The following is a 13,812-nucleotide window of genomic DNA, read 5'->3' as shown; positions in this document are numbered from 1 at the left end:
ATCCTTCACGAATATGATTCAACACACTCACTTTATGCACCTTATTCCTCTTTTCTCCTTATACCTGATGTTCCACAGTGACTCCAGCTGCCTCTCAAGCTTGCAAACCCTGAGCTCGAGCTCAGGCAGCTGGAGACACTTCCTACACACATGGTCCCCCAAGACACATGAAGTGTCCTGAAGTTCCACATAGTGCAGGAATTGCAAGCAACAGGTCTCAGCTTCCCATCCATTATCTATTAAAGCATATGGGATCTTGGGCTTCATAAATAGAGGCATAGAGTTAAAAAAGCAGGGAGGTTAAGCCGAACCTTTATAAAGCTCTGGTTAGGTAGCAACTAGAGTATTGCATCTAGTTCTAGTCACCACAATTTAGCAAAGATGTGAGGGGGTGCAGCGGAGATTCACCAGAATGGTACCAGGGATGAGGGATTTTAGCCACAAGGTTAGAACAAAAGAACAGTACAGCACAGGAACAGGTCATTCAGCCCTCCAAGCCTGCGCCGATCTTGATGCCTGCCGAAACTAACACCTTCTGCACTTCCGGGGCCCATATCCCTCTATTCCCTTCCTATTCATATATTTGTCAAGGTTAGGTTGGAAAAGCTGTGTTTGTTCTCCTTGGAGCAAAGGTGAGATTTGATAGAGATGTACAAGATTATGGCAGGTTTAGATAATGTGGACAAAGAAAAGCTGTTCCCATTTGCTGATGGTACTAGGACTAGGGAACACAGATTGAAGAGTTTGGGCAACAGATACAGGGGGATGTGAGTAAGAGCTTTTTTTATGCAACGAGTGGTAATGACCTGGGACTTGCTGTCTACGAAGGTGTTGAAAGCAGAGACAATAAATGATTTCAATAGGAAATAGAATCGGCACTTGAGGGAAATAAACTTTCAGGGCTACAGGGATAGGGCGAGTGAATGGGACTACCTGGATTGCTCTAGAGAGCTGACATGGACTCAATTAGCCGTAATGACGTTTAAGTTATAAAGTATTTAAATTAAGACATAAATTGTCAGAGCTAAGGTGGTTTATCATGTTCTTTAAGTTACTGAATTTGTAGAACTATGTAATTACTTAGCATTGCGAAGATTTGAGTTATGAGGTATATATGCACAGATTCGTTAAAATACTTCCAAAACAAAAGCACAGCTGTCTCAAAACCAAAGTATTCCATGGTATTCAAGAATGTATTAGCATAAGCAAAGATTGCTGGTCACATAATATAAAAACAGCAAATCAACAGCAACACACAATGAACATGGAAATTACAGCACAGTGGGCAGCTGCTCAGTCCACCACATCTGTGATAACTCTTCAACTGGAGCTATCGATTGTTATGACCAACCGCTCCAGTCAAAGCCCCCAAACAAAATATACGATTCTGATTGCGGTGGGAGAAACCCACGATTCATTCAATCCCGTCCCTCCACAAATCGCCTAACATATCATTTTAAACTTTCCAAATTAAGACCCAGCCAAATTGTACCCCCAAATTGTACCAAATTAACCCCCGAATGAGTTAACCAAACCAGGTGTCTTTAAATCAACAAATTAGCTGTTTAATTAAAAAACTAAATTCTTAAACACGATGAAGATATAATCAACGTTTAAAATAGAATTAGAGTCCTTGCAAATTTACAACCCAATGTTGCTTCAAGTCCTCACAGCTGTCCGATGGAGGAAAAAAGTTCTTCCACAGTAGGACAGTCCATAATCCAATTCCAGCAGTAAGTGATGCTTTCCTTCCTTCAGCGAATTTCAACAATCAGCGACTTGCAAACACTTTTTAAATGAATCAATTTAGCTTTAGAATTTTTGAGGGATAAAAGATTGTCACAGTCTAACTTCCCTTTTTTCAGTTTAAATTACCAGAGATCTCCGTTTTGGCTTGACTTTTCTTTTTAGAATTTTGAGAGATATTAATTAAACAGACTAACTTCTCTTCCTTCAGTTTAAATGGCTGAGAGCTCTTTTTTCAGATGCTAACACCAGCTGTCTGTCTGCGTTCGCTGTTAGAACAGACTGTTTTCAACTAAAAAGCCAATTCAAAATTGAATTGTAACAAATGTATCGCGTGATGCTCAGTCCAAGAGACTGTATCCAAGGTAACGAGAATGCACCCTTTGAATTGCGGTCTCCGAATGGCTGTTGTCAGGTAACCAGTATGTATTCTCTGAAGCTGGCTGCTTCCCTCTCCATATGCTTGCATCCAACGGCAACCAAAATGCATTTTCCCTTTAACTCCTGTGGCTTGCTGGTTCTTAAAGCAGTACTGATCCTTTGCAAGCCTTAAAGGCAAACCGCATAATACCTGAAGAAAAAACTACAGCATCATGACACTACCTTAATCATGTTGTCCCACCTGGTACCTGTATCCTTTGTTGGTTCTTCCTTTTACGATACATATGCAATTCCCTTCTAAACCAAGTTATAGTCTCTGCCTCAATAACCACTCCTGGTAAAACATTCTGGGGTGGAGATACCACTCGCTATATCAGTACAATCTGAGCAAAATCGGTCGAACCAGAGTAAAAGATTGTGGAAATTTAGAACACAAGTGAGTTGCGCAATTACGCCCCATTATGCGGCCCGATTCTGATGCTTTGTGGAAAATTTGAAGCTTTTGTTTATGCAAAGATGTTTTGCAATGTTTTAAAATTAGGGGACGCCCTTTTAGGAGAGGAGGAGAAATTTTTTCTCGCAGCGGGTTGTGCTACTTTGGAACTCTCTGCCTCAGAAGGTGCTGGAGGCAGGAACATTGAATATTTTTGAAGGTGGCAGTAGATAGATTCTGGAACGGCAAGGGAATCAAGGGGTATCGGGGGTAGATGGGAGTGTGGAGTTCGAAACACAAACACAACAGCCATGATCTTATTGAATGGCGGAGCAGGCTCAGGGGGCCAAATGGCGTACATCTGCTCCTAATTTGTAAAAATCAATTTAGCAAAAGCTTAAAGGCTAACCCAACCAGTGCACTGAGATTGCAAAGTTCCAACTGCACCCAAACGAACCCTCCTGGTTTTAATAGCGCTGTTGCAGAATGTTTTTACAACTTCCCCCTTTGCTCTGCTAATAAGAATCTCAAGAACATGCATCCTTGTTACTGAACATGTTGAAGCAGCTATGCTAATGTTATTAAAATAAAAGCAAAATACTGCAGATGCTGGAAATCTGAAACAAAAACAAGAAATGCTGGATTCACTCAGCAGGTCTGGCAGCATCTGTGGAAAGAGAAGCAGAGTTAACGTTAACGTTTCGGGTCAGTGACCCTTCTTCGGAATGCTAATGTTATTGATGTTTTTAAGCACATATTTAAGAAAATTCAAAGCAAGGTCCTGACAATATTTAACTCAATAATTTTGCAACATATTTTTAACAAAGCAGATATCAATCCGAGGGTTGCAGCAGTGAAAGAACTTGCTACTCATTAGCCTAATGCTTTGTCACTTAATGTTTGAAAATTATTTGTTTTCTCAGTTCTTAAATCTAAGTTCAAATGGTGAAGAAAGTGAATATTTGAACAGATTTACCATCTTGTTTAGTTGCAGGAGAAAATAATTCAGGGATATAAATCATACAAGCTGAGGAAATTGTGCACTAAGTGCAACGTGAAGAGTAACCACTTTGCGCTTAAGAGTTGTTAATGGCATAGACTGTTATCTGATGCAATGAATGTACATTGACTGTCATTCCAATGATAAATTACAACATTTTGATTTAACACTGATACAAAATAAGGAAATTAAGATGGTCTGAGAAGAACCTAAATAATGTGGTGAGCTGACATGCAGGATGAACTAAGCAAAACAGTGAAGCTGTTAACTAAGATATTTACCCAAGTGCTTCATTAAGAGAAGGTTAGTTGTGGAGAATAGAATACTTGTCTCCCATTATCAGCAGCAAGCATTCCCAAGTCAGATACCTCTTGGGGAAATGTAGCCTGAAGCTCTCTTTGGGTTTACAGAGTTTTTGGCCATTCTTTAGAAAAGGATTTTAGGAAGAGTTATATTGAAGTGGTTACATTCAAATTAAGGTCAACAAAGGGTTAATTTCCAGCTTTTAGCTAAGGTCGGGAAAAAAGCTATGTAGTGAAGTACAGAATCAATTGAAGCTCCCTTTTACGTTGGGTAAACAGAGAGTTGATATCTTGTCCCAGAGCTCCAAACATCCCTGAATGTTATTGTTGGGATGACCCAGTTCATTAGAGCTCAGTCAGGGACAGGTGATATATGTCTAATGAAAATTTTCTTGCTGATGGGATGTGATGGGGGTCAGTGGGGAGGGGCGTGAGGTGGCAAATAGGTTTGAGTTGTCAATGGACCAACCCCTCCTATACAGGGGAAAGTTCAGGAAACAAACTTCACTTCCTGTGCTGAAAAGTAACAAGAATAAAACACAGTTAATCAATTCTAGCAGAGACTGAAAATTAAGATGCAGTCAGCCAGTTTTCACAGTTAAGAGGCTGACCAGAAAGAAAGATAAACTCAAAAGTGAGCTTTCTGCCCACTCACAAAGCACAGTTTTGCTGTTCTCTGTCACGGGAAACAAATAAAGTAAAACAAAAGTCTGGAAATGCTATCTTGTTCAGTCACTAACGTTCAGCATAATAAACCAGCTTCTTTGCTTTGCTTCACCAGTGCTCATCAGTTCTACCCACCGGAAGACTGAAGAAGTGCATGTGAGGCCATGTGCAAAAGACACATTGCACAACATGGCAATGCACTGTTACAACCCCCAGGCTACACCTTTGCTTATGTTGATCTTGGCCAATATGAGTCAACTCGGGAACACCAGAAATGTGGGATCCACTTACAGGCTAGTGCCACTGAACCTGAGAGTCTCTATGATGGATCTGAAATTTTTAACACCGCCATTGCACGAACCTGATAACATACTTTTAACCCGCCCTTAAGAATAACAAACCCTGCATTGGTAAAACTTTTACCATTTCCTAAACCAGTTTTCCTCAGGACCTCAGTAATATTGTCACAGTGTGTGCAGTTTTGTGCCTACTAAAAATTAGGTTTGAACTTTCCAAATTCGCTTCTTATAACTAGCAGAAAGAGACAGCTTTCATTCTGTCAGGCAAGCTGAAATCAAAGATAGCTCCCAAAAGTAAAGCAGTGTGTTAACTCAAAGTATTATCCAGTTTCTGATTCACCAGTTTTTAGACAGTATATTCTACATTCCATCATCTACTCCCCCTTCAATTTCACTTGAAGATTTGTTTAACCAGTACATTGTATATGTCAAGAGAAGACTAGATAAACATTTCAAGCAAAAGATGCTGCATAGCAGTGAAAATATTTCAGGATTGTGCCAAGAAAGATGAGCTGAATTTTACTATATGTTAAACGAACTATAAAAATGCAAATTGTTGATGAATTATCTCCTTCTGTCTCATAAATTTGTATGGTTCTCCAAACTCTAAAAAGCGGTACTTCTTCACTGAAGCTCAAACACTATGGAAATATAGGAAATGGAGTGCAAAATGGCAAGGTGACAATGGCAAAATCTGTTTTTTTATCTACTGGTTAAGAATTGACATCTCGTCCCTTTTTACCATGCCAGTGATGCTTCTTTGCCAGTTCTTGAACAGCCTGCGCTCGTACTGCTTTAATTGTAGACTTAGTCTGTTTTAGAAGAAGCCACAAACCAGACTCATGGTCTTCCACATCCAGTCTCATGTAATGCTCTGTAAAACAGAAATAACTACAACAATTAAACATTTGCACAGGTCACTTAGATACTTAAATACATAAGTTGCAACCCATTAACCTGTTGTAAAGTTTGTTTTCAGGAAAAACAATTATTGAAGCAAAGCAACTGGTAGAACAAAACATCACTGTGCGGCACAGTGGCGCAGTGGTTAGCACCGCAGCCTCACAGCTCCAGGGACCCGGGTTCGATTCCGGGTACTGCCTGTGTGGAGTTTGCAAGTTCTCCCTGTGTCTGCGTGGGTTTTCTCCGGGTGCTCCGGTTTCCTCCCACAAGCCAAAAGACTTGCAGGTTGATAGGTAAATTGGCCATTATAAATTGTCACTAGTATAGGTAGGTGGTAGGGAAATATAGGGACAGGTGGGGATGTTTGGTAGGAATATGGGATTAGTGTAGGATTAGTATAAATGGGTGGCTGATGTTCGGCACAGACTCGGTGGGCCGAAGGGCCTGTTTCAGTGCTGTATCTCTAATCTAATCTAATCAGTGGGTCTACTCATTCTACAGCAGCGACAGAATGGAACTTAACTCAAAGACACCAACCAAAGTATTCACTTCAGAATTCGATATTACAAGCAAGAAAATAGCACAAAGTCTGTGCAAGAGAACAACTGCAATGACAGGAGCAAACTCACCCGATCCAAATTAAATCAAATAAAAATCAAACTAAATTGCAAATACAGCATAATTTACATCAGACGTAACATTTTTTCCTGCATGATTTTCCAAAGCAACATTTTGAGATGCAATACAACAATAATTTGAGACATGACATGTGGTAAGTGCAGTATGCTTGGTAGGAAAAATGTGACTTTGGACCCAAGCAGCAATATTTTCCTGGTCTTGGCAGCACCCCGCCGTTGGGACCATTTCCGGGTCCTGACCCCACTAGAGGTCAGAATGTGAACATCAGCATTCTGCAGCGGCGACATCTGTCCAATCATGGACGACGGGCGCGAGCAGGAGGCAGGAGTTAGAAGTAGCAGGCCCCATTTAAAGGGCACCTGTCTGGATTCAAAGTGCAAGCAGCCAGAATCAGCCCTTAGGGAACAGTCTAACAGAGCAGTGACTCCAGCAAATGATGGGGACTAATGCCCCTCCAGTTCATTCTTCCCATTCACTTCCCTCTGACCCCACCCCTTCTGATCTGACCCCTATACCCTCTGACCTTCCCCTCTCTGATGCTTAACGTTCTGTACTCAGCAAATGACTCAGTTTTATCCCCTTACGCCCCCACCTCAATGAATTTCGTGCCCGGCACGACGTTGAGCTCTTCTTCCGTCTCCGTCGCCTTTGCCTCTAGGCTCACTTCTTTGTCCAGGAGTCCTTCCCCTGACCAGCAGACCCATTCACCCACCTCCAGCATTCTCCCTCTACCTGGACCCCTCCCTCTGGCTTCTTACCCGCTATTGATCTTGAGACATCGGCCTTCTCAATTTCTCTGCACCTCCCCCAGAACATGCCACACACCGTTCTCTCAGGTCTAACCCCGACATTGTCAAACCTGCAGATAAGGGTGGTGCTGTTGTTGTCTGGCGTACCGACCTCGACCTTGCAGAGGCTCAGCGCCAACTCTCAGACGCTTCTTTCTACTTTGCCCTGGACCATGACCCCACCACCGAACATCAAGCCACTGTCCACAGAATTGTCACTGATCTCATCTCCTCTGGAGATCTTCCCTCTACAGCTTCCAACCTCATAATCCACAACCCCGGACAGCCCCCTTCTACCTCCTTCCCAAAATTCACAAACAGGACTGCCCGGCAGACACACTGTTTCAGACTGTCCCTGCGCCGCTGAACTTATTTCTTCCCATCTTGACTCTATCTTTTCTCCCCTGTCCAGTCTCTTCCCACCTACATCCATGACTCTTCTGACGCCCTACTTCATTTTGACAATTTCCATTTTCCTGGCCCTAACCACCTCCTCTTCACTATGGACGTCCAATCTCTCTACACCTCCATTCCCCACCAGGACGGTTTGAGGGTTCTCCGCTTCTTCCTTGAACGAGGCCCAACCAGACACCATCCACCACCACTACCCTCCTCCGCCTGGCTGAACTTGTTCTCACATTGAACAACTTCTCCTTCAACTCCACTCACTTCCTTCAAGTAAAAGGCGTTGCTATGGGTACCCGCATGGGTCCAAGTTATAACTCTTTTTGTGGGATATGTCGAACATTTCTTGTTCCAGTCCTACTCAGGCCCTCTCCCCCAACTCTTTTTCCAGTACATTGATGACTGTATCGGTGCCGTTTCCTGCTCCCCCCCGGAACTAGAAAACTTTATCAACTTTGCTTCTAATTTCCACCTTCTCTCACCTTCACATGGTCCATCTCCGACACTTCCCTTCCACAGCTTCTCTGTCTCCATCTCCAGGGATAGGCTGTCTAATAATATTCATTATAAGCCCACCGACTCCCACAGCTACCTCAACTACACTTATTCACACCCTGCCTCCTGTAAGGACTCCATTCCATTCTCCCAGTTTCTCCGTCTCCGACACATCTGCTCTGATGATGCTACATTCCACAACAATGCTTCTGATATGTCTTCCTTTCTCGTCAACCAAGGACTCCCCCCCCACTGTGGTTGACAGGGCCCTCAACTGTGTCCGCTCCATTTCCCGCACCTCTACCTTCACCCCTTCCCCTCCCTCCCAGGACTGCGACAGCGTGCCCCTTGTCCTCACTTTCCACCCCACCAGCCTCCACATCCAAAGGATCATCCTCCGCCACATCCAGCGTGATGCTACTACCAAACGCATCGTCCCCTGTCAGCATTTCGAAGGGATCATTCCCTCCGCGACACCCTGGTCCATTCCTCCATTATCCCACCACCTCGTCTCCTTCCCACGGCACCCCCTGCAATTGCAGGAGGTATAATGCCAGCCCATTTACCTACTCTCTCCTCACTATCCAAGGCCCCAAACACGCTGTTCAGGTGAAACAGTGATTTACTTGTACTTCTTTCAATTTAGTATACTGTATTCGCTGCTCACAGTGTGGTCTCCTCGACACTGGTGAGACCAAACGCAGATTGGGTGACCGCTTTGCGGAACACCTTCGCGCAGTCCGCAAGTTTGACCCCGATTTTCCGGTTGCTGGCCATTTCAACACAACCCCTGCTCTCATGCTCATATCTCTGTCCTGGGATTGATGCAGTGTTCTACCCTTCACCTTAATGGGTACATGCTGGCTCTGAACTCTCAATTTCCTCTTTGAATGACTTCCACTGGTCTATTGTAGAGTTTCCGACAAGTAGCTGCTCCCAGTCCACTTTGGCCAGATCCTGTTTTATCATATTGAAATCGGCCTTCCCCCAATTCAGTACCTTTATTTCCATAACTATCTTAAATCTTAGAGTTATGGTCACTATCCCCGAAATGCTCCCCTATTGAACTTCTACCACTTGCCCAGCTTCAATACCTAGGATTAGGTGCAGTACTGCCCCTTTCCTTGTTGGACTTTCTACGTACTGGCTCAAAAAGCTCTCCTGTATGCATTTTAAGAAGTCTGCCCCCTTTAAGCCTTTTGCACTAAGACTATCCCAGTTGATATTGGGGAAATTGAAATTCCCTACTATTAATACCCTATTATTTTTACACCTCTCTGAGATTTGCCTACATATCTGCTTCTCTATCTCTTCCTGACTGTTTGGAGGCCTGTAGTACACTCCCAGCCAAATGATTGCCCCCTTTTTGTTTTTAAGTTCTACCTCATTTGAGGAACCTTCTAAGATATCATCCCTCCTTACTGCAGTAATTGACTCGTTGATCAACAGTGCAATGCCACCTCCTCTTTTACTCCCTTCCACGCCTGAAGATTCTATACCCTGGAATATTGAGCTGCCAGTCCTGCCCCTCCCTCAACCATGTCTCTGTGATAGCAATAACATGATAATCCCATGTGCTCATCAATACCCTCAATTAATCTGCCTTATTAGTAAGACTCCTTGCATTAAAATAGATGCAATCCAGCCTTGCATTTTTCACTTGTGCCTTAACAGGTCGATATTTGCTCTGCCTTCCAGACTGACTCAGTTTCTCTTCTATATTTGACTGTGCATCACCCCCTACTGTACCTCCACTTTGTATTCTCTCCCCCCCCCCCCCCACAAACAGCACTAGCAAACTTCCTAGCAAGGATGTTGGTTCCGTTCCATTCCAGGTGCAATCCATCCAACTTTGTACAGGTCCCACATTTGCCAGAAACAGTCCGTGTCATCCAGGAAACTGAAGCCCTCCCTCCTGTACCATCTCCTCAGCCACGTATTCATCTGCTCGATCCTCCTATTTCTATACTCACTAGCACGTGGCACCAGGAGTAATCCAGAGATTACAACCTTTGAGGTCCTGCTTTTTAATCTGCTACCTAGCTCCCTAAATTCTTGTTGCAGGACCTTATGCCTCTTTCTACCTATGTCGTCGGTACCAATGTGTACCACGACCTGTGACTGTTCACCCTCCCCCTTCAGAATGCCCCTGCCACTTGACCAACACCGTTGTTGCTGGGACCGCTGGTCCTCCCCACTGCTCCAGCCACCTCCAAGTAGGTGGCCCCCATTATCAGAGACAGTGTGAGGCACTGGGACCTCAGCTGCCAAACTCCCCTTGCACCTTTACGAAAGAGACATTCTCCAAGACCCTCCGTCTTCATCACCAATCCCAATTGTACAGCTTTGCTTCAAAAATGGCAAGTTAGTGGATGTGCATGAGCTTCTGCTTAATGATTACTTCTTTTATACATAATTTTAAATGGCTGCCACTTCAGTCACTTCACCCGCTGTGCAGCTACCTCATCTGCTTGGACGAGGTGCTAAAGTAGCATGGGACCCGCACACCTCTGGTAAAATGGGCGGCACAGTGGCGCAGTGGTTAGCACCGCAGCCTCACAGCTCCAGCGACCCAGGTTCAATTCTGGGTACTGCCTGTGTGGAGTTTGCAAGTTCTCCCTGTGTCTGCGTGGGTTTTCTCCGGGTGCTCCGGTTTCCTCCCACAAGCCAAAAGACTTGCAGGTTGGTAGGTAAATTGGCCATTATAAATTTCCCCTGGTATAAGTAGGTGGTAGGGAAATATAGGGACAGGTGGGGATTAGTGTAAGATTAGTATAAATGGGTGGTTGATGGTCGGCACAGACTCGGTGGGTCGAAGGGCCTGTTTCAGTGCTGTATCTCTAAACTGAACTAAACTAAAATCTCAGTACCTTCTTTAGGTAGCTCTCAACTACCTCCTTAACGAGCATTCTATACTTGCTTGCTTACTGCTACCAAGAGGGTGGCCGTCCTCCTGGAGAAGCCGCCTCTCGAAAAACCTTGATAGACCTTGATCCTTTGTCATCCACCAATTCTTATGTTCCAGATCTACATCAAATGTTACAGACTATGAAGTTATTTAAAACAAATCCAAAAACTTCTGAGAATCCTTGATTGTCCTGTGTATTAGTATGTTAAAAATCCTGTTCATGCAATTTTATCCCCTGCCTCAAACACACGCTATCATCACGATTAAGAATGAAATGATTCAGCTCATACTTGCATCTCCAGGGATGAGTCAGTGCTGTTTCTCTGTCACCTTACTTGGGGGATAAAAGAGGTGCACTTGCCTAATGTGGGAGAACATATACTAAATTATTGCCGCTTATCTGAGGTAACCACCTTTTGGAAAAGTGACTCGCAAAGTAAAGCCTAACAATGCAATGTGTTCAAAGCGTAGCTTTTATTAACAAGTCGCTGGCCAAATGAAGAATGACATTACCTCTGTGCTTGCAAGAATGCCAATATTTCCTTAGAGGGGAAGAATATCTGAAATCCAAAAAGGAGCTGCGTGTTGACTGCTATTTGACTGTGATTGGTATAAAGGGAATTGATATCAGGAGTATTAGCACTGACCTAGTCCACAGGCATTAATTAAAGATACTAACCAGATTCTGAAAGAAGGAAGAGAGATTTTCTCTTAAATCATGGAAGGGCAGCTGAAACCTGTTGCTTGCAATTCCTGTACCCTGTGGGAACTTCAGGACACTTCATGTGTCTTGGGGGATCATATATGTAATAAGTGTCTATTGCTGCTTGAACTCGAGCCCAGTATTTCCAAGCTCGTGGGGCAACTGGAGTCACTGCAGAGCATGAGAGGTACCTAAAGAAGGTACTGAGATCAGGGAGGATGAGAGTTTCCTGGATTGTATGTTCCAGGAGGTGGTCACCTCACAGCCACCGAGAGTTCAGGACAGTAAATGGGTAGCCATCGGCTGAATAGGAAGAGGTAGGAGGTGCAGGTGTTTTCAGGGTTTATGTCACTCAAACAGTACTCAGCACTGGAGACTGCTGGGGGTTACGACACCCTGAAGGAGTGCAGTCCAGACCATGGCACCATTGGGCAAGGGACTGCACAGGAGAGAACAGCAAAGAGTGGAAATGCAATCATCATAGGAGATTCTATCATTAGGGGGACAGACAGGCATTTCTGCAACCATCATTGAGTGTCCTGCATGCTGTTTCTCCTCCCTGGTGCCAGCTTAAAGGACATCATGGTGAGGGTACAGAATACTCTGCAGGGGGAAGGGAGTGAGCCAGACGTTGTGGTACACGTCGGTACAAACGACAGAGAGAAATCAGATTTTCAGGAGCGAGAGCAGAAACAGGAAGATAGGAAGGATCAATACATGGCTTCAGGTATGGTGCAGGAGGGAAGATTTCAGATTCTTGGAACATTGGGACCAGTTCTGGGGCAGGAGGCACCTATTCAAAAGGGACAGGTTGCACTTCAACAGGACTGGGCTCTATGTGCTCATTGGGAGGTTCACTAGTGTGGTTGGGGAAGGTTTAAACTAAATTGGCAGGGGGATGGGCACCGGCATATATAGTAGCAAAAGAGAGAAATAAGGTGCACAAAGAACTGAGAGTGTTCGATAGTGTGGTGAATAAGGTTGGTGAGCTACAAGCACAAATAGACATGTGGGAATATGATGGCGTGGCAATAACAGAAATGTGGCTTAAAAATGGTGAGGGTGCTTAATATTCTCAGATACAAAGCCTTCAGAAAAAAGATAAGGAAGGAAAAAAAGGGAGGTGCGATGCAGTACTGATAAGGGAAGACATTATTGGAAAGAGAGGGGACAAAAGAATCCATTTGTTTACAGTTGAGAAGCAAAGAAAGGGTATGATCACACTGGTGAATGGGGTAAGTGAGTGAGGCAAATCTGCAGGGAAATCACAGGGAAGTGCAAGAACTATAGCGTTGTGATGGTGGGGGCTTTAATTACCCAAATATCGATTGGAATAATGTTAGAGTAAAGGGCAAGGATCAGGTGAAATTTCTGAAATGTGTTCAGGAGTACAGCATGTTCTCGGTCCAACTAGGAAGGACGCATTGCTGGATCTGGTGCTCGGGTGGGCCAAGTGTCTGTGGAGGAACAATTGGGTAAGAGTGATCCTTGCATCAGAAGGTTTAGATTAGTAATGGCAAAGATGAAGGAACAAGCTAAAGTAGAACTTCTAAATCGGAATGGGATGAGAGAGGATTTAGCCAGGGTGAAAATGGAACCAAAGATTGACAGGAAAAACTGCAGTCAAAGCAATGGGTGATCTTTAAGGAACAGACGTTTCAGGTTCAGGCTAGGTACATTCCAACAGGGAATAAGGTAAGGTAACCAAATCCCGGGCTCCTTGGATGACAAAGCAGATAGAGAATATGAGGAAACAAAAAAAAAAGGGGATGGGGTGTATGATGCATGTCAGGTAAATTCTTCAAGTGAAAACCAGGCCAAGTACAATGAGTTGAGAGGAGAAGTAAAGAGGAAAATAAGACTGGCAAGGAGAGAATGAGAGAACAGAATGGCAGGTAATAGAACAGGAAACTCAAAAATCTTCTACCAGCTTGTAAATAGTATGCGGGTAGTTAGAGGTGGGGTAGGCCCTATTAGGGACAAAGAGGGTGATATATGCTTAGAGATGCAGAGCACGGCTAGAATACTTAATTAATGAGTACTTTGTATCAGTGTTTACTAAGGAGCATGCTGACAAAATATTAGAAGCAGAGAGGGTAGAAGTAATGGATGGGATGAAAATTGATAGGAAGGTTGTACTCGAT

At 43.9% G+C, this 13,812-nt stretch overlaps 1 protein-coding gene across 5 annotated transcripts in view; it reads right to left on the bottom strand.

Annotated features, from left to right (window-relative positions):
* The window catches only part of serac1 (serine active site containing 1), a 523,253-nt gene that overhangs the window by 468,727 nt on the left and 40,714 nt on the right, over positions 1-13,812 (bottom strand). For all 5 annotated transcript variants that reach the window (XM_068044720.1, XM_068044721.1, XM_068044722.1 and 2 more), the window contains exon 5: positions 5,570-5,701. In XM_068044720.1, the coding sequence (XP_067900821.1) occupies positions 5,570-5,701 (132 nt within the window). The remainder of the gene's footprint in view (positions 1-5,569; positions 5,702-13,812) is intronic.

The sequence above is a fragment of the Heterodontus francisci genome, chromosome 13 (genome assembly GCF_036365525.1).
Source record: "Heterodontus francisci isolate sHetFra1 chromosome 13, sHetFra1.hap1, whole genome shotgun sequence".
NCBI classification, from domain to species: Eukaryota; Metazoa; Chordata; class Chondrichthyes; order Heterodontiformes; family Heterodontidae; genus Heterodontus; species Heterodontus francisci.
This window is presented reverse-complemented; position numbering and strand designations above follow the sequence as displayed.